We start from the raw sequence: 27,520 nt of genomic DNA on the forward strand, positions 1-27,520 counted from the left end.
GGGACCAGGGAGGTTGGGCGTCTGGAGTAGGAGGGAGAATTTTTACTGGATATCCTTTTGTACACATGTAAATATGTTATTACATTTAAAAATAAATAAAAAAAATTTTAAAGGTCAAATAATAACATTGTTCATCACTATATTCAATATAATGAATACTCCCATCACATGGTATGTCATGGACTAGGTGAATCTGCTTGTTACCCTGGGATTTGAAAATGCTTAGACCAGTCTGGGAATTCCCATACTGTTTACTTCTTTTCACCGGGGAAATGAAAGTTCTGCTTTAGTTGAATGGATAAAAACACAACTTTGCCAGCCTTCAGAGGCCCCTTCAGTAGTTCACAAGGTTCCTGTGATTTTATATGAAATGGGCAGGACTGGAATAACAGGTCTTTTGTATTCATTGCTGCTGATGGAAACAAATGGCCTAATACTAGTTTTTGTTTTTAATCACTGAAGAGCCATTCAGTATGCAAATATAATCCTCTCAATAAATATTCATTTGACTGAATGACTCTTTTTCCTTTTTTTTAAATTATAAAAGCAACACGACTTGATCTGAAGAAACCTCAGAAACTTCAGTGATGTCGGCCATGAGACTCCACCTTCTAGGCTTAAAGGAAGTTACTACCATCCTCTCTAGAGCAAGGGTGTAAAAAGCAAGTAATAGATTAATCCCCGCTGAGGAGGCTTGGGTAACTGGCAGAGCAGATGCTCAGAAGCGCTCAGACCCCTTACCAGTAAGCCATTTCCGTTGTATCTGTTCTAAGATAACAGCATCACTGAGAAGGGAATATAGTCTGGGGAAGGTAAGTACTAACTGTCCTAAGGAGCAGCGCGTTCCTTATGTGACCGCCCAGCAAACAAAAGCAGCATTGGACCATGGGTCACATGTGCCGGAATTCCCACTTCGTCAAAAAAACAGTGTAGCTGCCCTCCCTTCCGCCGGAAAGGTTTTCTATTCTTGAAATGTGGGAGACAAATTCCTGAGGGGAAAACCCAAACATTCAACAACCGTTTGCTTCTCCAACAAGGCTTCCCATATGTTGAAGCCCCACAGAAGAGTATTTTGTTCTTAAAAATAATAACAGGCGGGGGGCAGGTAGGGTTCTCTAGTGACGGTGGGAACTTCGGGGCACAAACACTGTGAAGTTTGTTAATTTCAAGACCAGCCCTGGGAGACAGAGAAGCTGACATCAGGGCAGGATCGCTGGCCGAGCTGCTAACTGAGAGTGACTGAGGCCACTACTGCAGACCAGCGTCTTGGCCTTCTTGCGGTGCAGGGACTCAGGGCTCACGGGGAGCAGGGGAGCGGGGGAGTGGGCGGCGCGGGGGGGGCGCACCTGCTGGGTTGTGGCACACTAGCTACCGCCTCCCTATTCCTCCTCCTTCTCCCCCTCCTCTCCCTCCTCCCCCTCCTCCTCCTCCTTTCCCTCCCCCTCCTCCTCCTCCTTTCCCTCCCCCTCCTCCTCCTCCCCCTCCTCACCCTCCTCGCCCTCCCCCTCCTCTTCCTCCTCCTCCTCCTTCTCCTCCTTCTCGGGGATCTCCACCAACAGGATCTGTTCCCTGGGATCCGGGCCTGGGCTCATGTGGATCCGCACCGAGTGCTCCTCGGGCCAGGCCGCACCCCCCTCTTCTCCTTCGGACCTCCCCTGGGATGCAGGTGGCGGAGAGCCTGGGGCGGGGGTCTCCGGGGCCGCGGGCTGTTTTGGGGTAGCTGATCCCGTCTCTCCCGCTGCGCCTTCCAAACTCTTGGCCTGGAATCCAGAAAAAGTGACTCGTGAGGCAGAGGGGTCTTGGACACTTCCCAGTTCCCTCCTTCTTGGACCCCTGGGACCCCTGAAGAGGAAGACAGCGCTCCGAAATCTAATAGCTGGAAGGTTGGGCGGAGCTGCATCAGGGTTATGTGGTAGAAACAGTATATTATGGGGAAGTTGAAGGATTAAAAGCCCCGGTAGGATGTGGTGAAGCTCTTTGGGATATTTTATGTCTCTGTGGAGTTGCAGGGCCGGAAGCCTGAGTGAAGTTGCGAGTTCAAGGGCAGAGCCCCGTCAACCGTCACTGAGCTATTGAGGGAAGAGAGGCTGTGACCAGGAGGGAGCGCCACCAAAACCTCTGCAGAACTCAGCCAGCCTGCCCTGCCCGGTTAGCCGGGATGTGTACTCCCTGGTGAATGAGAAAAGCTCTAAGCAAATACTAAGGTAAAGGCTGATGAGGGCAGGAGCAGCTGTGGCCTGGCCCGTTTCCCGGAAGGTCTCAAAGGTTGAGACACCGCCCCCTCTCCCCTCCGGCGGGAGAATGGGCTGGGTACCACTGGCATTAGGCTGGGCTGAGCCCGTGTCTGGAGACTTGGTGGGTACCTCCAACCTCCAGCCTGTGGGTTTCCCATGGATGGGGTTCCCGTGGGTAGAATTAGGGAATTGGGTGAAAACCCAAGCCTTGTGGATACCCACGGCCCCTCCTGCTCTCTCTGACGCCATCTCTGCATGGGAGGAAACTGGGGAGGGAGCAGCCCCCACAGCAGGAGGCCCAGTGGTCTGTAGGGAGTTTAAAGTGAGAGCAGTCAGCGTGCTTATGAGGAATAGAGAAGTCAGAGGGCACTGAAGGAGGGGAATTGGGTGGGGTGGGGCGAGCCAGGACACTCCTAGATCCCACGGCAGCTCTGGGGACCTGCCGCTCCCTCTGTCTCCACGAGCTTCTGCATGTTTCGGTGCACCTGTTCCCCCCACCCCCACCCCGCCCATCCACTGTCAGCTCTGACAACACACTTCCAGGGCAGGATGCCCAGATGGTGCCCATTATGGGATCTTCTTGAAGCATCCTGCTGTGAATGGAGCCAGAAGGATCATGGGAAGTTTGATCAAGGGCTTCACTGTGTTTAACATGCTTTTATGAAAGTATCCAAGGTAACCTGCTTCATCTCTGCTACCCCATGTGACAGCCAGGAGTAATGTGGGCCCCAGAAGGTCCTGGAGGAGATTCCCCAGGACACAGGGCTGGCAGTGACAGAGTCAGGATTTGGACCTGTGTCTATAGGCTGCTGTTTAAGAGCTCCATGTACTCTGCCCTTCTGCCCTGGTTGTTCTAAAACTGCCTTTTATGAGAACACTCATGCAAATTTAATTCACATCTCCAAGCTGCCTGGGTGAAGAGCTAACGCTTAGAAGCAACAAATCCCATTTCAGCTAACACCTTTCACTGCTCTGAGAACATTCTCAGAGGTCATGTGCACTCAGTCCCACACACCAGCCAGCACTAAAGACCCCAACTTGCCAGCTCGACCCTGCCCTTGACAGTTGGTGAGCCAGACAATCACACCTGTCCTCAATTTGGGGCCATCGGTGGATGCATCTGGAGAATGTACTGGAACCCTGGGTGACTTTGGTGTCATTCCCCAACTCCTGCTGTCAAATGACCTCTGGATCGGTCTCCTGGACCAGCCTGGATTGAGACTGAGTTCACCAGCCTCCTCTGATTTCTGTCATGTAGACTGCTGTCCCCTCCCTGCCACTGAGCTTCTGCCTGACCCCACCCCCCCTTTCCCAGCAGCCTCCCTAAAGGACAGTCATGAACAACCATAATTAGTGCAATCATCCTAATTGGCACTCTTGGCATTAGTCACAGAAAAAAGTCCCAGAATTAGTTAAAAATTCCATTTAGACTTAGGGGGTGGGGACAGTTGGCACCATGCCTGTCACCTTGGATTTTCCTTTCAGATCTTTTAAATGGTCACAGACACAACATTAAATATGAGAACATCACTGTAGTCTGGGGAGGGACACTGCTGCCCACACCCACTGCTCCTACCTCTGCAGCAGCAGCCGGATGTCCATTTGGGGGAATGCGCCCACCCCAATCCCCACTCTCAGTCCAGGGATGGGCATATGAGTCAGTCCTCCCCAGAGCACCACACTGAATGGCTCAGGAACTGACATGTGACCCAGTTCTGTCCAGTGGCTATGAGCCCTGGGACTTTTTGCTGAAGCTACTGAGAAAGAGGTACTTTCTTTCTGTGGGAGTTCCTCAACCAGGAGGATGTGATCTTGGGGGATGTCCTCTTAAGCTCTTGGGGGACTGCCTGGGAATGGAGCCATCCCCAAGGGAAGCAAAGGTGATAGAATGGCAGAACTCATCCTACTGGCATCATTTGAACTTTTAGATCCAGCCTTGCCTGAATTTTTCAATGACTTGCTCCTATAAATCCCCTGTTTTTTCAAGCTAATTTGAGCTTGCACTGTCACTTGCATTTCTATCACTTAAAACCAAATGAATCCTGACTGATAGGAAGAAGGAAAAACAGTCCCTAAAATGGAATGCGTGGGTCCCTAGGTCTTCTTCCTGGCACGTGGTTGAAATGGACCAGGGGGCTGTGTCTCCAACTGCATTACCTGTTCCAGCACCTGCTGCTGTCTTGCAGCCGCCTCCAGCGCAGCCAGCTCCTTGAGTCGCGCCCTGAGGTGGGCAAGCTTGCCATCTTTGGCCCCCTTGGCACCCATCTTTCCTGCTGCAGCCAGGGTGGCGCTGAAGAGCTTGGGGGTGCCTGGCCGTGGAGGAAGGATGAGTACGCTCTGCTCCTTGGGTTTGTTGTCATTTCTCAGCATTCTCCTGAAAGAAAGCAGCGTCCACTAACGTGACCAGCAAGCTCTGGGAGAGAGTGAAGCCGCGCTGGTTCGGGCAGAGCCCTCTAGTTGAGTTGTGTGATGGTGTTTGTTTTGACTAACAGTTTCTGAGCTCCTTTTCTGAGCCCAGCACGGTGCTGTGTGAGGCATCACATCTCACTGAACAATCAGAACAACCATAATGATGTGGGTCTTATTGCCTGCACGTTATAGATGAGGCTCAGAGGGGTTGAGTGGCTTTTCTGAGGTCACACAGGAAATGATGCAGGATACTTTAGTATATAGAATCAGAAATAGGACGTCCAGATGAAAAAGAACCCGAGCTTTCTGCTTCTCCTTCTTCTGCTTCATTGTCATTTCACCATCATCACCATCACCAATGTGGACACAAGTGTCTGTATGTGTCAGGCTCTGTGCTCAGACCTTTACAGGAGGGCATTCCTTGGTGACCCCTGTGATCCCCCTTCCTGGTGTTCACACCTCTGTGTGACCCCCTCACCTTGAGCGTAGTGGGACATGTGACTTGCTTTCAACCAGTGGAATACAGCAAGGGAGATCAAATGTCATTTTTGTGAATGTGTCACATAGGATTGTGGTCTCTGTCTTACATGGAGACTCTCCCTTGCTGGCTGTGATGAAGCAAGCGGCCATGTTGGGAGAGGCCTACATGGCAAGAACCTGAGGGCAGCCACTGGCCAATGACTAGCCAGGAACCGAAGCCCCCAGTCCCACAACCACAAGGAACTGAATTCAGTCAACAACTATGGGACCTTGGAAGCAGATCCTTCCCCAGTCGAGACTTGAGATGAGACCCAGCTCTGGCCCACATCCTGATTACTGCCTTGTAGTGGATGCATCTAAGCTGTCCCCAGACTTCTGACATGTAGAAACTCTGAGATAATAAATATGTGTGGTTTTAAGCCACTCAATTTGTGGTAACATTGTTACACAGCAATAGATAACTGATACATACTTTAAGTCTCACAGTAATCCTTACAGGTAGGTCCTATTATCCTCCCTCATTTCAAATGAGGATGTGGACGTCCAGAGGGGCTGAGTAACTTTTCCAAGGCCACACAGCTGGGAAGTGGCAGAGCTGGAATTCAAACCCCTGCCTTTGACCCCAGCACCCCAAGTCTTAAGGATTACAAAGCAGTATCATGGTCATTATCTTCTTGGACGCTGACAACACTCCATGACCTGGAAAGGGCTGGGATTACCGTACCTAGAAGGGTTGGGGAAACTGAGGCTCAGAATGGGAGGAGTGACACGCCCAAGGTTACAGGAAGTGGCAGAGACAGAATTACAACCCAGATCCAATGCAATATACCACCCTGCTTCTCTAAATAAGGAGAGAATTTTCCATCACAGAGAGCCCCAGCCTTTATTAAGGAATTCTTCACACTACAAATACATGATGAGTGGTTTGGCTCAAGAACAAATGAGCTTCGCCTGCAGTCTAGCAGGTCTAGACGACTAATTGGCAAATTCTTTCATCAGGGTTCAGGCCAAACTTGTTTGTTTAAAAATGAGGCCATTACTGGCTGCTTATCTAATCAGAGGCAATGGGTTTAAATTGTGCATATTGATATTAATTGCCCAAGACTTACATTTTTGAGCTGGGGCTCTCCCAGGAGACCACAAACATGATAATTTTCAGAGGCCTCTTCCAAGCCCAGCACTGTCACCTGTGTTATTTGAGTCCATAATTCACAGCATGGCAGTCCGTGGGAAGGCTCGGTGTGGTACTCAAATGACACGAAAGAACCATCTACAGGCCCTTTGCTGGTCGCTAATTATCTCTGTTTTGAAACACTGAGCTGACTTCTGGGACATTTCCAGATCAAGGAAATTTATCCTCATTTTCAGATGACGTGACTTTCACTCTAATTACGGTATAATTAACCCCTGAGAGAGTGGCATGCAGGAGAGCTTTTTGCCCCATTTCTTGGAGTGGCCAAGTCAGAGAGTGAAGTGTCTCACTTCTTTGGGGCCTCAGGTCCCCCATCTGTAAAGTGGGGAGCTTGGACAGAATCTCAGCAATTCAGACTTCCCCAGGCCCTGTGGTTCTCAGACCTATATCTCCTTGGATGGGCAGAGCTCATCTGTGATCCCCTGCCCCTCTCCTCAAGCTTGCCTGTCCAGAGAAGCAGCCTCTGATGAACCGTGCCACGGCCCGCTGTGTGCAGCACGGCCCGCCAGCCCCTCCTCCTTCCTCTGGCTGCCTCACCCCAGCACACCGCAGGCATGGCCAGGAGCAAGACCTCTGTGGGATCCCGGCTGACTTGCTAAACCCACACCTAACCCAGCCGGAGGAATGGGATGACAGCTATGAGTGTGGCTTTTCTGAGCCATGTTCCTCTTGCAGGGGACAGGAAGGCAGGGGGATGGGAACCCGGTACCTATTCTCAAACATGAGCAGTCAGTTCTCATTATCCGCGGTAGTTAAGTTCTGTAAAGTGTCTGCAGACACGGAATTAGTGACTACTGAGCCATGGCTTCTGGGGGAAATACAGGATTCGGTTACGGTGAGCCTCTCCACACGTTTTCATCAACTGTTCATTACATAATCTTGTCTTGTGTGTGTTTCTGTTTAAAGACATCTTATTTAATATACATCATTGATTTGTTTACAATGAACGCACGGCTCTCTAACTCAGGCCTGTGTGGGGCGACACGAGATAGCACTTCAGCACTACACCTGGGGCCATTTCAACAGCAAAATCACCAACAAAAATCACAAAAATGTGAAAAACATGCTACATAATGGACCACACAAAGACACTTGTTTACAATATGAGCTGAAACAAGAAGGCAGACCGTCACCTTCTTCAACTTTAGCTGGGAACGTGCGCTTTAGGTGACTCAAATTTTTGCCTCTGGGCACACGTCTGCGAGTGTCTGCGTAAGCCTTTGAGTATTGATTTGGGGATTACAAATAAATTTAGTGAGTAGGCGAATTGCAAGTATGGAATCTGTGAATAATGGGGATTGACTGTGCATCCTTGTCCCTTGGGACAGCAGGGGGACGTGGATAGACTTGGGGGAAAGATCACGTAGACCAGCCACTGGAAGGGCCCCATGGCTTCTCTAAGAACAGCCAGGTAAGATGAATTACAGGGCAGCTTCCTTCCCTGGGAGACCCCAATGCCTTGTCTATATTATGCTTTAAGGTCAACACTGCATCCACTCACCTGGGAGCTGCCAAAGGGATTCTGTAAAAACTTAAGTCACAGTAAGTCACTCCTCAGTGTAAAACCCTGCATAGCTCCCATCTCCCTCAGAGCAAAAGCTAAAGCCATTGTGAGGCTTCCCCTACAAGGCCCTACCCAATCTCACCCCCTACACTGCTCCCATCCCATATCAAGCTACATTCATTTTCTTGTTGGTCTCCATGTAACACTGAGTCTGTGCCTCCTTGGGACCTTTGCACATGCTGTTCCCTCTGCCTGGAATGCTTTTCCCTGCAGGCAGTTCCCCAGCTCACTCCTTCACTCTGGCAGATCTCACTTGAAGTGCCACACCCTGAGAATAACTTTTCCTGACCAACTTATCTCACATAGCTCCCTCCATCACCTCTATCTCTTCATGTGGCTTTATGTTTCCTTATGGCCTTTATCCCCAGCTGACACATCACATAGTCATTCCTTTCTCCATTGTTGGCTTCCCCGACTAGAATGTAAGCTTTGTTTGCTCCCTCCTGTGTCCCCAGGGCCTCGAACTATCAGCTCAATAAATTATTTTGCTGTATGAATGGACATGGTGAGTTTGTTCCCTTTATTATGACCACTCTCTGTACAGATTATTTATGGTGACTGAAGTGGAAAATATGAATATGTGATAAAAGGCAAGGGAGGAAATACCAGATAGGTGGATTAAAAAGGCTTTATCCCATGGGAAAATTATAGAGAGAATTTAATGGATAAAGAGGAACAATTATTATTATTAACACGTATTGAGCTCTCCTGTGTGCCAGGCCCCCTGCTAGAGACATTCACATACACTATTTTATTTAATCGTCTCCACAACAAAGTGATTACCCTTATTTTACAATGGAGAAACTGAGACCAGAAAAGTAAAGTGACTTTTCCAAGGTCACACAGCCAGTACTGCACATGGACAGGACTTGAGCCCTATCAGCCTCCCAAGCCTATTTGTGCATTTTCTACCACATCGTGCTGCTTCCATCACTCAATTTAAAACCTGATCTTAAGTGTTTGAAAGCAAAAAACTGCTTTTCTTAAAAATTACCTTTTCCAGGGAATTCCCTAGCCGTCTAGTGGTTAGGATTCCAGGCTTTCACTGTTGGGGACCCAAGTTCAATCCCTGGTTGGGGAACTAAGATCCCACAAACTGTGTGGCATGGCCAAAAAAAAAAAACAATTACCTATTCCCCAACAATACAAAATACAGCTGCACAGGGTTATTCGTTGCAGTACTATTTATAATTGCAAAATATTGGAAATAGCCTAAATACAGTTGTTAAAAGGAATGAGGAAGCTGTCTGTGGACTCAGTGCATGTTTTCTGGGATTTCTCGTCAAGTGAAAAAAAGTCAAGTGCAAAAGAGAATCTGCAGTGTGCTATCCTTTGTGTAAGACAGAAAGGGAAATAAGCAAATATTCACAGATCTGCCTATTTTTGCAAAAGGAAACACAAGAAGAAAAAAGAAACTAAGGCGATTAGATTCCTGTAAGGGGTGGGTGGCAACAGGTGCAGGGAGTTGGGACCCTGAATGCACTGTTTTGTAGCCTTCTTCCATGTTCATGTTCTACATATTCAAAACACAAAAAATCAACAAGGGTCAGTGTGGGGGAACCCTGAAATGGAATGCAAACTGAAACACGTGAGCCTAGCTGTATTTCAAATGAACGGAACAACCACAGTAGAGGGAGGAAGACAGAGAACCAATCCAGATAACCCTGAACACAACACCTACATCGTGGGTCCTCAGGCTAAAGACGGAAAGAACTGCTCTCTGCTTAGAAGGCTTTCTTCTTTCCAGTAGTATGAAATCGGAATTCTGGTGCTACTTTCTCTACATTGTAGGACTGAACAAATGAATCAATGTAATGAGGATAAAGGGAGTCAAATTTCTCAGTGTTGGAGAAGGAATTTACAAATATGGAAAAGGAGATTAGAATGAACTCTGTGATGTTGGATCGAAATTGTTAGATAGGTGGAAATAGAGACAGAGATATACAGACATATAGATAGACACAGACAAAAAAATAGATGTTGATATTTATGTATGTGCATATACATATATGTATGTGTGTATATATATATATATATATATATATTTGCATTTATACATACAGGTGTATATGTAGATGTATTTCCCAGCTCTGTCCAGCGTGGAGGCCTAGTAACACCCCAGTAGCAATGAGAGCACTTAGTACTCATATCTTGGTTTCTAAAAACCATTCCCCTCTAAAAGGAATCAAGCCTCCTTGGAGAAATGCCCATTTCCAGGGATGCAGCAGGGAAAGTATAAGATGAATCTACGGTGTTTTATTGTGCCTATAAGCAAAAAAGTGCTAAAATATAACAGGGACGTAACAAAACTTCACTATATTCAGCCTAAAGAGGTGTCCAGTGGCCAATGTGGAACAATTTGAGCGTGAAAATGATTGTAACGGGATATTCATGGAATACAGCAAATCCATACCATTATAAATAGATAAATGAAAAATCAAATAAGTGGGAAAGAAGAGAAAGTTCTTCCTTACAGTACATTGCTAGCTAATAAACGTAGAAAGCATGACAGAGTTAGAAAATCACCATTTTGCAACCACCATGGCAATCACTGCAAGGAACCTTCAGTGAAGGCTGAAAGTAGTGAGGTAAAGTGAGATAAGGAACAGGAAATCTACATCATCTCAAGGTGACTTGCCACTCATTACTTATTAATTGCAAAGGGAAAAATAGTAACTTGAGAGTGTGGAAACTTTAACCACGTGATCAGAGTAAAAAAGTCATCAGAATAGGGAGAAAGCAGCCTCTCAATACACTGTACCGAGAAGGACACAACATCACTTCTGAGTAACTCCTGCCCAAAATGCAGAACCTGAGGTAATGATGAGAAAACATATAAACTTAAGTGGAGGGACATTCTACAGAATAACTGGCCTGTCCTCTTCAGAGAAGTCAAAACCACTGCAGATAGGAAAAGGTGAGGAACTTTGATCCCAGATCAAAGGAGACTAAAATGGCAACATCACGCAGTGGGGGATTCAGGAATGGAAAAGAAGAAAAGAAAAGCTATAAAAGACACTATTGGGACGATTAACAAAATTTGACTATGGATTAGGGATGAGGTAAGTATTGCTTCAATATTGAATTTCGTGATTTTCAGAAAGGTACTACAGTTATGTAAAAGAAAGTCTGAGTCCTTAAGAAATGCACACTAAAGTATATATGGATTTCTTTTATTAAAAAAAAAAAAAAAAACGTACCTGGCCTTCTTCCGGAGCAACTTCTGAGACTCAGGATAATGCACCAAAATGTCATTCAGGTCTTTCTTATCCAGAATGAAGAGGTTGGTAAACCCGTGGGCTATCACGTTAGCCGTGCGCCGGTTCCCGCCCCCAACAGCCAGCAAGCTGGGGCAGAGAAGGGAGGGAGGTGAGACCCTCAGGAGGCTGCAGTTCTGATCACACTTAGCATCTTCACTTTCACCCCTGCCTGGAGCATCACGATGGCCTCACACGGGTGAGAGCTGGGCCCACCTTGTGTATGTCAGCAGGTGCCAGTGCTGTATGCATAGCGGTTTCCTCAGACCCACCGAAGGGCCCTTGAGGACGTGGTCCCACCCCCTGGCCATCCCTCCCTTCCCCAGCCTTTGCCGAGGTCCCCTTGTTTCACCCCGTTCTGACCTTATTTCTCCAAACACAGATCCAGCTTTCAGCGTCACCAGCACGGACTTCCCATCCGGGCCGCCCAAGACCTGCACCTGCCCCGCCTGGATGATGTACATCTCCCGGCCTATCTCCCCCTGAAACAGAGAAGGGGGTGAGTCCCTCTGTCATCACCAAAAGCAACCACAGAAGCAGCAGGGCTAGGCCCAGGCGCTGATGGCACAGTGCAGAGGAACCTGGGCTGGGATCGAGCCCTCCTACTGACTTGGTATGTGGTGTAGAGATAGTCACTTCCCCTCCGGGGTCTCAGTCTCCCCACCTGCAGATTGCAGGATTACGGTGGGGAGTTAGTGGTGTGATGGAAAATGCTAGATAACGAGGCCCAGGTGTAGTGGTATTCGGTAAATTTCCAGTTATACGCACCCATGGAGGGCCCAGAGGCATGGAAAAGCTCACAGTGGTTCATACAATCAGCTGATACCTGCGCCTCCCCCATATGCTATCAGGAGCTTGGGCGGCATTTGCTTACTGAAATAGGAATGATAACAGCTTTAATAGGAACGTCCACCATTACCTAACGCTTTTCTGTGCCAGGCGTTGCTCTAAGTGCTTTATGTGACTGAGCCTCCTTAGTCCTCAACAGCCCTCTGCGGTAGGAACTCTGCCCAAGGTCACAAAGTTAAGCAAAGCCGAGCCGGGATTTGAAAACAGGCAGTCTGGTTCCATGAACCCAGAGTTCATGGTTGTTATGAACCCCCATTCATATGTTGAAATCCTAACCCACCCCCACCCCACCCCCGCCCGGCTCCTCAGAATGTAACCTTATTTGGAAATAGGGTCATTACAGATGTAATTAGTTAAAAGAAGATGAGATCATACCACAGTTGGGTGAGCCCCTAATCCAATAGGATTGGTGTCCTTATAAAGGGACATTTGGGCACAGAGACAGGTGCAGAGGGAAGACAGTGTGAAGAGGCACAGGGAGAAGGCAGTCATCTACAAGCCAGGAGAGAAGCCTGGGTCCTTTGCTCACCGTCCTCAGAAGGAACCTACCCCACCGACACTTGGATCTCCGACTTCTAGCCTCCAGAATTGTGAGACAATACAGTTCTGTCATTTAAGCCATTCCGTTTGTGGTACTTTGTTGTGGCAGCCCTAGCAGGCTGATACAATGGTCTTAATCACAAATTAAAACCAATGAACGAATGAATGAATAGCTTTGCTTCGGACTAGAATCAGAAATACCCAGTCTGCCAGCACCTTCCAATCCTCATGCCTTCACAGACCGGTGCCCTGGCCACACCTGGTGTGTGTAAAGGGAGAGTGACCAAAGACTGGTAAGTGGCTTATGCTTTTGATTCATTTGACAAATATTCCCTGGGCATCTCACACATGCATGGCCTTCTTAACAAAAAGGAAGAAAGTCTCCTTCCCCTGTTTCAGTGTCCAATTTGACATGGGGCTGAAGTGTGAGGGGCTGCAGAGCTCACCCTCATCTCACTGACCCGCCCAGGGGTGGTCCTGGGGTGGCCTCGGGTTGTCTCAGCGAGATTGTCACAGCGCCAAGCCTGTCAGCAGAGGGCGCCATTTACACACGTTCACCAAGTGTTCACTTCGGCTTCCACGGCAAACTTCCCAACAATCAGATTCATTTTTCCTCATCAGAGGTAAAGTCTACATCACCCACAAGGATATTAGCAGCAGCAATGGCACCGACTCTGTGCCAGCCATGGTGCCAAACTCTCTATGTATATCTTCTTCAATTCTCACAGTCACCCCATGAGGGAGATACTATCAATATCCCTACTTACCCTTGAAAAGAGTCAGGCTCAGAGAGGGCAAGCCACTTCCCCAAGGCTGCACAGCTAGGAAGTGGCTCCAATGTCAGACAAATCATTCTGTTGTTCCCAAACTTCTCTTGGCCGCTAAGGCTGCAGCTTTAAATTCTCAGCCATACCCTTGTCCCCATTCCCCCAGCTCTTTGCTTCCAGAAACTTCACTGTTATGCAGCATACAGCTTGGAGATGGGGCCCTTCTGGGGCTGGGGGTTCCTGAGTTTCACAGGGGGTTCTTGGGCAATATTTTCACCCCTGTATACACACTAAGCTCCTCCACCCTGACCACTCACTCACCAAGTGAGCTCCGTCTCACCTCGAATCCCAAAAAATGGGAGCAGAAGGGGCCTTAGACACTGTCTAGCCTTGGCATTCAAACCCAAATGAGTCCCAGGATCAGGTGGATGATGTCAAGGAGAGGAGGGAGCCTGTGGGGCAGTGGAGAGTGGTGGGACCTGCAGCATCAGGAGAGGACGACGTCCCCTTCAAGGCCAGCCCCTTCTCCAATCCACATGATTCTGGCTATTTGGGAAAGTGGGGCTCAATGCTAGCCGATTTTCTGTTTTCACCGGAAGTCTGGGTTTTTATGTGAAACCTTCCAGCTTTTTTTGGCAATGTTGCGCACTTTGCAGGATCCTAGTTCCCTAACCAAGGACTGAACCCAGGTCACGGCAGTAAAAGCACCAAGTCCTAACCACTGGACCTCCAGGGAATTCCCGAAACCTTCCAACTTTTAAAGGTTGGAGACTAATTCAAATTTTTATTTTTAGATTAGTCCAAAAAAAAGAAGGAAAAAAAAAAACCCCATGAAACATCTGTGGGCTGGCTCCTATGCAAGAACCATTAGTTTGCAAACTCTGACCTATCCTACCCCTCCTCCAGCCCCATTTTCCTGACAGGAAGACCAAGACCCTGGAAGCAGGTCCATCTACACAGTCAAGACCCTGCCCCTCTCTATGCTCCTCACTTTCCTCTTCTATAAAGTGGGGCTCCTTGTCCTGGCCCCCATGGCCCCAGGAAGAGGGAGCAAGGCCTGAGGCACATCTGAGTTCAGTGCCTAGAGCTGGACAGAGCCTCCTCGTGCCAAACAAGCCAGGAGCCCTGGGGTCAGCTCACCACCCTCCTCCCCTCCTGGCAATTCCGCTCGCCCCGCTGTGCCTTCATAGGCCCCCACTCCAGCCCAGCTGCGACAGGCAGTGGCTGTGAATCCCAGACCGCCTTGAGGCTGCCCTGGGCCACTCACCTTCTTGCACACGTAGTCGTTGGGCAGGTAGACAACAGAACGAAGTCTCTTCAGCATGTCGAAGATCATCTGCCGGTCACAGCCCTGGCCCCGAGAGGACGGGAAAGGAGCCGTTGAGAGGAAGGTGTGGGCTCTGGACATTCCAGAGTCTTGAGGGTGGGGACACTGGGTGGGCCATACCTGGAAGAGTGCCACTTTGCTGACGATGTCATAGTTCACATCGATGGCGAGGTCCAGCCGCATCTTATCTGGAAGCTGCACCATCAGCTCTGACTCGTCTGCAAATGAGACCCTGCAAGGTTCAGAGGCACAGCCGGGCCCCTCCTCCACACACACAGGGCCCGTCCACACCACACTGGTGGGGACCCCAGGCACACCATTCCTCTACCACCCGGAACCACTCTAGATTGGGAGGGTATCCTCTCTGCCTCCAGGCGTTTGCCAATGCTGTTCCCTCTGCTGGGAACAACCCCCTTCACCTTCCTGGCTAACCCTACTCATTCTACAGAACCCAGCACTCATGTCACCTCCTCCAGGAAGCCTTCCCTTGACATCCTCCCACCTAGCTATTATGTTATCAGTCCCTGTGCCATAGCACATATCACACCCTTTACTGCAATTGTTTGCCAATGATCTGTCTTCTCCACTCACATTATAAGAACAACATTAGCAAGAAATGAAGTATTTGGAGCACTTACTATGTGCCAGGCAGTTTCACAGAGTGCTTTACCAAGATGATTTCATTAAATCCTCCCAGCAGCTCAAGAGGTGCCCACTATAATCCACTTTACAGACAAGGACAGGGAGACTCCGGAGGGCAGTGACTTGCCCATGTCCATGCAGCCCAGGGGAATGGAATCAGGACCCCACCCAGGCCCTGTGACTTCAGAACCTATGCTGGGAGAGCAGTATGTCTGCCCACCATGGGGTCTATGGTGCACAGCTGAGAGCCTGGCACAGAATGAAGGTCGGTAACTGGAGACAGAAATGTACCACGGGGCCCCTGCCCCGTGCTCTGTCCACTGCACCACAATTAGCTTAGGGCTCAAGTGCTGGGTCTGTGCAACCCTGGGCAGGTCAGAGCCCTCTGTGGTCCTCAACGTGTGCCCCTGTGAAAAGTCACAAGGCTGTCACTAGAACAGAATGAGGCAGTGGAAATGAACATGCCTTGGAAACTGTAGTCATGTGCTTTGTCCACAGACTTGCCAACACCCCCCAACTCAGGAGTCTGTGGGCCTCAAGTGTGGCTTCTTTGAGACCAGAGTGAACCCCACAGAAGCAGTGGGGGGCCCTTTCATTTTTTTGAGGAGCTTGGGAGACTCTAGGCACAGTGCCAGTGGTCCATAAGCTTTTCAGAGCCCTCCAAAACAATGTCTAGGCTCTAAAAACAAAATTACTAGCTCCCCAAAATAAAAAGGAAACAGGAAAAACATAAAGTCAATTAACATGTAATTAACCTATTCAAATTTCACTAAGAATTCCATTTAGAATCTGTGAAAACCTCACTATATTTGGAAACAGTTTACAGGTAAGATTCTCCCACTTTGCAAGAATAACGGAGCACACCTCATCATTGCCAAGAAAGCAGAAAGAGCAGTGAATGAAAATGCATTGTTTTAGCCAATTTCAGAAGCAAAGTATAACATCAAAAAATTTTTTTAAATATATTGTAATAAACTCTAATGGAAAATAATCTGAAAAAGAATTTTTTTAAATTTACAGAATATGTATTATATGTATGGATGTATATGAAGAGGAAGAGAGAAGAGAGAAACAGAGACAGAGTCTTCCCTCCTGGTTCCAACTGTACTTCTATTTTCGAATGTACATGCATTTCAAGGTGGGGGGCGGCATTCGGAAGACAAGCCCTTCATGTCTTCAGGGGTCTCCTGATGGCTTAACTTGGGCACTGCCCAATGCCTCCCCAGGCCGCTCTCACTTAAATGTTGGGGCCAAGAGAGGCCCCCATGCTCGGGGCCTCAAGGACACGGGATGAGGCCAGGGCCCAGGAAGGCAGGGCACCGGGTCGGGCTGGGGGAGCTGGTGACAGCTGGGTTGGGGCAGGGAGGGGAGGGGGGGAGGGGGCATGGTCTTACCCAGCATGCCTTGGGAGTGCCAGGTGTACTCATACCAGGTCTTGACCCGGTTCTGCACGGACCTGGGGATCTTGTAGAAGTTCATGTACTTCACTGTGCTGTCCATACAGCTGCGGTAGTAGGTCTTTCCCGCAGTAGCGGCCCCCACCACGTCTCTCATCTGGGGGTAAGGAGGGTGGTCAGGGGAGCCGCTGGGTCAGAGCGGGCCCGGGCCCTGGGGACGTGTGTTGTGGGCACATTTACTTAACACAGGCCAGGGGTACGTGCCTGTGGGGCTGGGGGGAGATCAGGAGAGAGGGAATCGCATGTCCACACACAGGTTTTCCGACGATGCTGCACGTGGAGGAGCGAGGCTGCTGGCCCCCTCCCGTGGCCTCAGGTCTCTGGGGCCACACAAGGAGGGAAGGCCTCCCTGGGCTGGGCTGATTCTGGTACAACGTGGCCCCTTGGTGCCAGAGGTCACTTTGACACCACACGCCACCCTCCCGCCCCGCCCCGCGGAAATATGAACCAGGAGCGCTGCTCCTTGGAGCAGAGCCCCTCAAAGGTAACTCTGAGGACCCCTGGTGGTTGCCTCAGGCACTGACTACAGTATGAGCCGCACCCCCAGTACATTAGAATCCACCAGGGGCTTCTCTCCAAGGGAACAGCCCAAATCCTCAGCCCCTGCAGAAAGCCATTCAGCCCAACTCTCCAGCTGTCCCAAAGGACTGACATTTCAAATGGGAAGCAACCTCAGAGAGGAAATGGGACCTACACCTCCATCACCACCCCTTCACTCAGCGGGTCCCAGAGCTCCAGGCTCCTAACTCTCGGCCCAGTGCTGTTCCTGGGCCTAGTCTGAAAGGAACGGGCACAGATGGTGATGCTTCTGGCAGCAGCAAGAGGGCAAAGGGCCCTGCAGGCAGGTGGTTTGGAACAGACTAGTGACCCAGCTACCTGTCCAATCATCACGGAGAAAGCGAAGACACCTGTGAAATAGTTCAGACCCTGGAAGACAATTTCAAAGAGCGTCCTGGGGTCGGGCAGGCCGCCGATGGTGATGAGGGTCTTCACAGCCCAGTAGTAACAGCGAATGTAACTAGGGAGAGAAGAGGAAGGGGACCTCAGTCATCACAGGCCCCGCCCTGTGGATCCTGGGCAGCCTGGCGTGGATACGTGTACACTGTACAAAAGAGAAAAAGCTTTACGGCTCATAAGTGCAAACAAACAAACAAAACCAAAAAAAAAAAAAAAAAGGAAAAAACAAAAACCCTCTCCCAACTTCAGAGCCCTCTGTCGCTTGTAGAGTACGTTCACAGGTACTGTGTGGTTTTGTTGTGGCTCTGCCCCGACCCTGCAGAGACATGTTGTCATCCCCATTTACAGATGTGGAAACTGAGGCTTCCGGAGATTACTTAGAAGACTTGGCAGGAGGATAAACCAGGGTTTTCCGGCTCCTGATGCCTGGGATCCCTCAGTTTCCCTCAATATGTTTTCAATGTCCGCAGTCTTTCCTTTGCTATCCCACCATGAGGTTTAAGAACAAGCTCAAAAGTGGAAGATATCCGGAGGATCACCTTTTCTGACCCTCCCCCTTGCCTGTCCACTAACCAGATAGTGAAATTGAGGGCCGCAGAGGGAAAGGGAACACCCATGGTCACCAACTGGCAAGTTCCAGAGCTCAGACTGGAAACCAGATGTCATCTGCTTCTCTGAGCTAGCACCCACCATCAGTAAGCCTTTGACACAGCTCATGAATCATCGGAAAGGGAGGTATGGGTGATGGGGCCCTACTGTGTGGTAAAAGGCATAGGAAATGCCTGCGCTTGTCTAATTATCACAAAGCAGTGAGAGTCCCTCCCTTTTTTTTTTAAAGTTTTGCATGTTTATTTATAATTACAAGTGTACGTTACTCCAACAGGGCAGCCCCATTGTTACGTTCCAATTTTTAGCCACTAAGTCCTACAAAAATAAACCTAAGCTTTTACAATATCTTAAGCAATACAGAACTAAAATCTTTATAGCTATTTGAAGGGATTTAGTTACCAAGGTGCTTATGTTCATACCTTCAGACCGTGCCCTCCCGCCAGCAAGGTTGAGGTCAGCAGGGCCTAAAGCCAGGGCAGTCTCAGAAGGCTTTCCTGTGCTTCCTGTCCTCCCACCAGGGCACAGGAATTGCCCAGAGCCTGCCCTGGCTCCAGTGTCCTGACACACCCATGTTTCCAGGGTCCCTGCTCTACTGGGAAATGGAGAACATCAACCAGCTGGCCAATCATCTGGTCCAAGAATGACCCCACATTTGTCCTCCCCTGGGCTCTGTTCACCAGCTGTTTTTGCAGCACCACGCTTAGAGCATGGGCTCTGGAGCTGGACCGCCTGGGCTCAAACCCAGCTCTGCCACTTTCTAGCTGTATAACCTGGACAAGTTACTCATCTAGCCAAGCCTCAGCATCCTTCCCCTGAAAGGGACATGGCAATACAGCATTCTTCACAGGGCGATCATGAGGGTGACATGAGGTGCAAAAGAGCGCCTGGCACACGGTGGGCTCTCAGTAAATGTCAGCTATCAGAGCCTTCACTGTCACTGGTGCCAGCAGTGGGGAACAACAGACTCACCTATGTCCTCAAGAAGTTCACTGTCTAGTGGGGACAGGCAAGTCAACGTGCAATGAGCACTGGTGGGTGGGGAAGCAGAGGTTGCTGGGGAGTTGGGGCAGTGCGGGGGCTCTACCTCTGAATAGCTGCGAGGCCTGGGGCAGGGCTCTGGGCCTCCTGACCCCTCATTACCACCTAGTGCAAGAAAAATCTCAGAATCATGAGACAGGCCTGCCCTGTCAATCCCCATCATACCAGTCCTGGCCACCAGAGGGCGTGCTGAGCAGCCTTTAGGAGGACTGAGCTGGGCGCCGCCTGGGTACTGCCTGGGCTCTGGGTGCCACTGGGCCACCAATAGAAGATGAGTGATATCCACACAGCTCCTGCTTTCCCCTAAACCCTTACTGGCTGCAGAAGTCAGCCACTGGCATGGATGGCACATCTTAGGGGCCTCCCAAGTCTTCCATGCCACTGGGTCTGTGGGGACCCCTGCATGCTGCCCCAGACCAGGCCAAAGCAGAGCAGGATGAAGAAACCAAATATTAATATATAGGAACTTAGGTCCTTAAGCTCCCTGGCCTATAGCAGGTGCTCAAGGAATGGTCACTATTTTGAAAGTTATTATTACGGATCATGTTGGATTTCTACAGGAATTCTCCTTCACTACTTGTGCTTTTGCATATCCTGGGGTTCCCAACAGGATTCCATTTCGAAAAGGGTAATGCTGCCAGAAAAGTGTGCCCCTCCACTACGGAGCAGTGAGAACTCCCCAGGGCCATGCAGAGGGAAGTCCCGGATGGTTGGCCCTGTCCTCCCCTGCCCTGCCTGCCATTCCTCCCAGGCCTACCTGTGATGCGGGCCAGGTCCAGGTCCAGGATGTGGGTTTTTAGCCTGTTGGGGCACAAACCCCTTTGAAAAGCTAACAAAAGTTATTAGGAAGCTTCTCCTTAGAAAAGCCAGCATGTTCCCAAAATTTAGTTCCAATTTCAAGGTGTGGTTGTGACCCCCTTAAATCTCTGGACCCCTGGTTAGGAACCCTTTCCTGGTGTGCCGGCTTCCCCATAAGAATGGCCATAGCTAGGAAGTGAGGTCATTGACTCCTGTCCAGGCACAGGCTGGACATGTTACATACTTCATTTATTCTTCACGAGAAATCTGAGTGTAATCCTACCCCATTTTATAGATGAGAAAATTGAGTCTCAGAAAGGGTAAGGGCCTTACCCAAGGCCACAGAGCAAGATTTAATGAATAGCTTCTGTTCTTCCCTTTGCATAGAATGTCTTCGAGTCCTCCCTCTGCCCCCTTGTGAGGGGATGAATGAGTGAATAAATGAGTGAATGAATGGTCTAGTCATGGGCTCAGGAGCAGGGCTGTGGGTGAGTTCAGCCACAGGGAAGAGGGAGCGGGGCCAGTGGTGATGTAGGCGTGCTGGGCCCTGACCCCATCCCTGACACACTCCACCCCACAGCAGATGGCAGGATTCCCCCCACCTGCCTGGTTGCCCTGGACCCTGTGACTCTCTAGGTGAGCTCCCCTCAGGCCACAGGCCCGTCGCAGAGGGTGACAGCTGTGGCCATTGGGGCCAAGGTTGGGGCATCTGTACTGAGAAGGGACTTTCTGGACCAACAACCACTCTAGAGAGAAGCCACCTTGGACACAAGTGGCCTGTTCTAGCGCCAACTGGAAACAAGCACGTGGAGGAGGTGAAAGTGCTGACAGCCGGACTGAGAGCATTTTGTGTCACTAGTGGGCACAGCCCAGGGTGAGGCAGGGCCTGCCTGAGGGGACTCACTGACCCCCTGGGCCTGAACTCTTCCTCCGCCTCTTTGTCACCACAGCTGACCGAGTGCCGGTTGTGGCCTGGCATGGGATCGGTGACTCAGATGCACCCAGTCCTCACAGTTACCTCTTCAAGGTGTGGGCTCCTATTGTCAGACCCATTGGGCAGATCAGGAAACTGAGGCTCAGAGAAACGAAGTGACCCGCCCACTGCTAGCAGGTGGCAGCACCAGGAGTGAGCTCCGGATTCCTGTTTCTAAAGTCTGTGCTCTGAATCTCCAGGCCCATCCCTGACCTTGACCCTAAGTGCTTCTGTCTCCATCCCACACTGCCCTCCATCCTTGTCATCACACAAACCCTCTCTTGACCTTTTCTTTTTTTTTTTTTTTGCCCTCACGGACAGGGCCCTAACCCCTAACCAGTTCATCTGTCTGCTTCCTGCCTGTCCTCCCCATCCATCCTCCCATCAGCCATCATTGGGAAAACCATCTTTCTGAGATTCCCCTGGGTCCTGTCATTCTCCTGCTTAAAAGGCTTTGAAAGGCAAGTGGTGAGAGTGTAAATGGGCAGCTTTCAATAACCAACCAAGCCTCAGAAATGAGGTGGTGTACGGGAACTCTCTGTACTTTCCAATCCACTTTTCTGTAAACCTAAAACTGCTCTAAAAAAAGTCTCTTAATAAAAAAAATAATTTTTTTAAACACTTCATAAAATGTTCATACCCTTGGCCCTGCCATCCCTCTGTAGGAATGTATTATGAGGAAACTGTCAGACCAGAAGACAAAGATTCCTAAACACAGACACGCCCTGCAGCATCACCACGTGTCATCATGAAAAAACTGGAGACAACTTAAGTAGCCAATGACAAGGAAATGGCTAAATAAATGGTGGTATCTCTGTGTGGTGGGGCATTGGTATCATGGTTTTTAAAAATTTACTGATGGAAAATATGCACAATATTATGTCATTCTATTTCCTTGTTGGTGACAATTCTTTTCACACTTTCACATTTCTAAAATAAGGATTATCTTATAATCCATGTATACGTTTAATGTAATATTTCCTTTTTTCCCAAAAAGCTATATTGACTCAATAATGTATCATAATTAACTGCATCTTAGACTCAAAGAAAGAGAGTATGTTCCCGATCTTTCTTTTATAATCAGAATATATATATATGTATGTGAACAGTAAAAAAGAGACTTCTGCTGGTTTTGCCTAGGGCAGCTCTATCCAATAAAAATATGATGTGATCCACATATGTAATTTAAAATTTTGAGCAACCACATTTTTGAAAAGTAAAAAGAGGTGAAATTAATTTCAATAATGTATTTCAGTTAACCCAAAATATCAAAATATCATATCCACATGTAACCAATATTTTAAAAATTAGGAATAAGACACTAATCCAAAACCTGTATGTTCTCTACAGCTGCAGTGTATCTCAGTGGCCCTTGCACTTCAAGTGCAGCCAGTGGCTTCGGTATGGCTCAGGTGGGAGGCTGCTTGGTAACCCGGCCCCGCCTCCCTCTGTGGATCCTTCCACACACCCTGCCCGCTCCAGCGACAGAGGACCGCTGGCTTCCTGACTCCACTATTTCGCAACTCCACACCTTTCTTCCTGCTGTTCCCTCCCCCCAGGATTCTCTGCCCCTTCCCTCCACCTACCCAGGCCAAGCTCAAACTTAACTTTTCAGAATTGACCATCCCACGTCTCCCTCCCCTCCACCCAGGGCACTGGGCAGATGGTACCACACGTAAGACTCTGTAGCCGTGCTGTCTGGATTCAAACCCTCGCTCTCTGTGTGATCTGGGAAGTCGCTTCACGTCTGTTACCTCATCTGTAAAATGGGGATGCTGATGGTTCCTGTCTAGTGTGATTGTTGGGAGGATTAAGTGAGATACTACGTGAAGTGCTTAGAACAGGGCCGGTCTGTCTAAGCCTTCTCCAATGCTTGCTATTATGAGTATTACTACCATTGTCACCATCATTAACATTTGAGCATGGACCTCTATGTGTGGCAGCTCTCTGGACTGGCAAGTAGATTTCTCCTTGTTTGCTAGCTCCTCCACGGCTAGCGATGCCCAGGAAGCATGTCAAGCAGTATTCCCTGGCCTTGTTCCCGCACAGCCGTGCCCACAGGGTGGAGGAGTGGACACGCACGTGCTGTGAACTGGCCAACTCAGTAGACTTTGGGATGCGAAAGGATCTTTCTAGCAGGTCTTGTTCATGTCTGCCCCCTTTTGCCTGGCACGTGGCAGGTGCTCAGAAAATGTTAGATTAGTGAGGATGTGGAGACTTGGCCCTTGAACCTTATCATGACAATGATTCTTTGGGAGCGAGGTGACCTCGGCAAAATGGCGGCAGTGGGACTCCTTTCTGGAAGTCTTGGTACCGTGAATTATTAAGACACAGGAGGAAGACCACGGCTCACCTGTTTCCCACGCCATCATAAACCCAGTGAGTGGAGCCAAGGCCCTCATAGGCTGAAGCCCAGTAATACAGACATGAGTTCACATGTAGACTGTAGAGCAGGTAGGCTGTGGTCCTGATAACCCTGCAAAAGAAGGAAAGGCATGAACACAGTAGCAGAAAGGGTGGCAATGACATATCACCCCAGGGGTCAGAACTGCAGGGAACAAGCTAGTCTTCACCCTTCCCAAAGCCCACCTCAGAGCCCTCCCTGTCGGAGCTGCACAGCCCTGCCCAGCTATCTGGTGTGATGGACACCTGACCGATGGGAACCAGTGGCTGGACTGGGCCAACTGGCTGCTCTGTTGAGACTGTGCTGGTTAGGACTGGTGATACTTGAACAGAAAGTTGTCAAGACTGGGGGCTGGAATAGGCACAGAGCTACATGTGCAGACAATTCCAGGGAACTGGAAGAGCTGAGTGGGGGATGCATCGGGACGGGGGAGCAAAGAAGGGACAGATGCATACAGAGGAGCGCTGCTCCATGAGAGATGGGGAGAGGAGCCCTGTCCCCGAGCGTGGCCTGGCTGGTCCTGGGTCCCAAGCTTGGACATCTGCAAGATGGCCCACTGTGGCCATACAGCCACTACCCCCGTGTTTGAGTGGTTAGGGGGGTCAGTTTCCTGAGCTGAGACTAAATTGAGACCCAGTTCCCTGGAAATGCAGGGGAGCCGTGCGTGTCAACCTACGTGAGACCTCCTCACAATTGGGGGAAATGGGACATTCCTGGTTCTCTAAAAAACAAACATCCCTTCGCAGAAGGGCCAGGAAGAGGCCCGGCTTCCGGTGAGTGGCAGTGGCGAGGGGGCCTGGGGGCCAGGGGAGCCGAAAGGGGAAGTGATGGGGGTAGAGAATTCCTTGCTCCGTTCTTGCTGCAAATGTCCTGGGGCATGTGTGTACGTGCATGTGTGTGCACGTGTGCACTTCTGTGTGTGTCTGTGTGTGTGTGTGTGTAGGGGTCTCACCTGTAAATGTAGGCTTTGCTGAGGATGGATTCCAGGCGGTTGTTAAACTCGAAGAAGGCCATGTACTGGGAGAAACAGCAAGGCATCAGGGGCGGCCCGCTGCCCTCACCTCCCAGACCATTCCCCACAGACCCCCGGTGGGAGCGGGTTGGAGAGTGAACATTCAAAATCAGAGGTCCTTAGCCCTTTGAGGAATGGGGGGCCAGAAACTCCATTTCTGAATCTGATGGAAACCCTGGACCCTCTTCCTTGGAAATTACATATAATCATGTTGTCACAGTTTGTGTATAACTTCAGGGGACTCCTAGACCTTCCAAATCCTATCATGAAACTTTTAAGGTACATGCATCCCAGGTTAAGGACCCTGTTCTCAAGGTTTACTTATAAAGACAACAATTATATAAAGAAACAGCCGCTCTCTGATCTCCTCAAAAGCCTTATTTATAATAATAAAAGTGTAAGATAACTGCCCATTACTGAGCCCTTGTATGACTGCACTTTATACACTTTACCTTAGCACTTATTTACATGTATTATCCTTCTCCTTTGACAGAGAGGAAACCGGCACTCAGGGGAGTTCAGGAACTTGCCCAAAACACACAGCTGCTAAGTGACAGAGCCAGGGTTCGAAGCCAGATCACACTCAAAACTGCAAGCTCGGGGCTTCCCTGGTGGTGCAGTGGTTGAGAGTCTGCCTGCCGATGCAGGGGACATGGGTTCGTGCCCCGGTCTAGAAGGATCCCACATGCCGCGGAGCGGCTGGGCCCGTGGGCCATGGCCGCTGGGCCTGTGCGTCCGGAGCCTGTGCTCCGCAGCTGGAGAGGCCACAGCGGTGAGAGGCTCGCGTACCGCAAAAAAAAAAAAAAATCTGCAAGCTCTTTCCACAATGTTACACTTGCCTCTAGATCTCTGCACACATGTTGTTTGACCTTTGAAAATAACATTGATTAAGATTCCCTGTGGGCCACGCTAGCTATCATCCAGGTGTTCATTCTAATTTCCACCCGGAGTTTGCATTGGATGAAGAAGGACCACGGACTTGGATCCTCACCTTGGACCCAAAGAGTTGCATCCTCTGAGTCCTGCTAGATGTTAGGTGCTTGAGTTACGTTCACTACTACCATGTGGACCAAGATATGGATCCAGCCTCTGTATTTGGGGTAAAACTTGGGCTGTGGATCTAACCCTCCTCACTCTGATGTATGGCTCTAAAGCAACCTCTGCCGCCCCTGGAAGGCTGGCATGTGTCAAATAACACTGGTGCCACTTCCAGTTTCCCTCTTCCTCTGGGCAGCCAGGAAGCTCAGAAGCAGCTTTCATGCTCCATTCCAGATATGCTTTCTTTTCATCAAGGTACTTGCATTCTTCCAGTTTTTCTCTGCCCTATTTCTCCAAGTTATTAAGGTTATTGCGTTTTCCTCTTTTGTAAATTCCCTCATTACCATTTTGGGGAAGAAGCATCAGGTATTATGTAAGGAGAAAGATGAATTTACTTGGTCTGCCAGAAAAATCCATTTGGGGGATCCTGAGTGCTCTGACTAGCTGTCCACTCTGGTCACATTACAGGATGTTGCCAGGTCTCTACTCTACACTGTGTCACCCTCTCTGAGACATTGGCTCTGCCCCGGTGACAAGAGGAATGGTTGTAGTGACACTGTAATGACAACAACTAATGATGAAACAGGTGTCGGGCTGCATGTTCAAATCCATCCTGGGCACTTCCTGGCTCCTGTGACCTTGAGCAAGTCACCCAAGCTTTCCAAGCCTCTGCGTCTCCATCTTTTAGATGAAGACCATCATAAAGCAGAAGTCTCTCTGTTGAATCTCTATAGTAACTGAAAGCATAGACAGTGGAAACAGGCTGCCTGGGTTCAAATCCAGACTCTACTCCTTCCTACCTGTGTGACCTTGGGCAAGTTACTTAACCTCTCTGTGCCTCAGGCATCTCATTTGTGAAATTCTGGTACTAACAACACTCATCTCATGCTGTTGAGGAGTAGGCACTTGTAAAGCCTCCAGAACGATATGTAACACACAGCACAACTAAGAAGCGCTAACAATTGTAAGGAATTTCCCATCTCCCCTCGGGGCCACCCTTCCCAGATGCCTCCTGCTCCCCAGTGCTGCTCAGGCCAGACATTAAGCTGCCACTGCAGGCGCAGAGCACGGAGGAGCTGAAGGCCTTGGATGGTCTTACCTTCAAACAGCGGGGCAAGCGCAGGAGGGGATTCACACCGAATTTCAAGTAGAGAAAGTCCAAGGGCAAGAGGCAGAGCATATCCATCTGAAATCCCAGCAGGACACCACAGTGCATAAAAGAGTATATAACTCCCAGGGTTGTGGGCTGGGGTGAGTGGCAGGGGTCTCCACCATCAACGGAAAGGTGAGGTCAGAATGCCCCTGGAGGGGCTAAAATTAGGGCAGGAGGCATCCTACCAACGAGCTCCAGCCCATGCTGGTCCTGGCAGGAACCACGTCACATTGGCCCCAAAGCACCCAGGGACCCCAGAGACACCACCTCCCAAGATCCCTGGCACACACCTTAAAGCGCTGAGATTTCAGGTAATTGTTGCGCATCTCCTTTTTGTCTGTCTGGAATAAAATGGAACACTGACTGTGAAATGGCCTGAGAGCTTAATCCCTGACCCCATGGGAGCAGCGATGGAAAGCCCTGCACAACCTCCACCTTCCTATAACAGCCCCATAGATGTGTAGCGGAATGGACCAGCAGAGCTTCGATGAAAGCCTCACAGTCTACAGATAGGGAGGGTCAAGCTCCCGGGGGTGGCATGGTGGGGGAGGGGGGAGGTTGTCCAAGGGCACTCAGCTCAATTCCAACTTCCTGGATGGAAGGCAGGGACATTGAGCTTATTCTCTCTTACCTGGACCATTTGCACCTTATTCACTGAGGAGCTGGCCACTGCTCTGATCAGACCAGGAAAGAGGTTGCTCAGGGAATTCTCTTTCCTCTAAATTGTTTTAGAGGCTCAGACTCAACTTGTCTGCACACAGTGGAGCAGGCTCTGCCAGCATGGGATTTTGAAAAGTGGCATGCACAGGGAGATGGGAAC

At 49.6% G+C, this 27,520-nt stretch overlaps 1 protein-coding gene across 1 annotated transcript in view; it reads right to left on the reverse strand.

The window, feature by feature from the left end:
• Positions 1-1,451: 1,451 nt before the first annotated feature.
• CNGB1 (cyclic nucleotide gated channel subunit beta 1) overlaps positions 1,452-27,520 on the reverse strand; it is a gene marked incomplete at its 3' end in the record, with an annotated part of 84,325 nt that continues 58,256 nt past the window's right edge. Inside the window, exons 23-34 of the mRNA XM_032613203.1 lie at positions 26,991-27,041; positions 26,647-26,733; positions 24,450-24,514; positions 23,447-23,569; positions 17,595-17,736; positions 16,656-16,815; positions 14,740-14,837; positions 14,560-14,643; positions 11,500-11,618; positions 11,080-11,226; positions 4,392-4,608; positions 1,452-1,760 (exon numbers count right to left, since the gene is read on the reverse strand). Coding sequence (XP_032469094.1) covers positions 1,452-1,760; positions 4,392-4,608; positions 11,080-11,226; positions 11,500-11,618; positions 14,560-14,643; positions 14,740-14,837; positions 16,656-16,815; positions 17,595-17,736; positions 23,447-23,569; positions 24,450-24,514; positions 26,647-26,733; positions 26,991-27,041 — 1,602 coding nt within the window. The remainder of the gene's footprint in view (positions 1,761-4,391; positions 4,609-11,079; positions 11,227-11,499; positions 11,619-14,559; positions 14,644-14,739; positions 14,838-16,655; positions 16,816-17,594; positions 17,737-23,446; positions 23,570-24,449; positions 24,515-26,646; positions 26,734-26,990; positions 27,042-27,520) is intronic.

Source organism: Phocoena sinus, chromosome 19 (genome assembly GCF_008692025.1).
Source record: "Phocoena sinus isolate mPhoSin1 chromosome 19, mPhoSin1.pri, whole genome shotgun sequence".
Taxonomy (NCBI): domain Eukaryota; kingdom Metazoa; phylum Chordata; class Mammalia; order Artiodactyla; family Phocoenidae; genus Phocoena; species Phocoena sinus.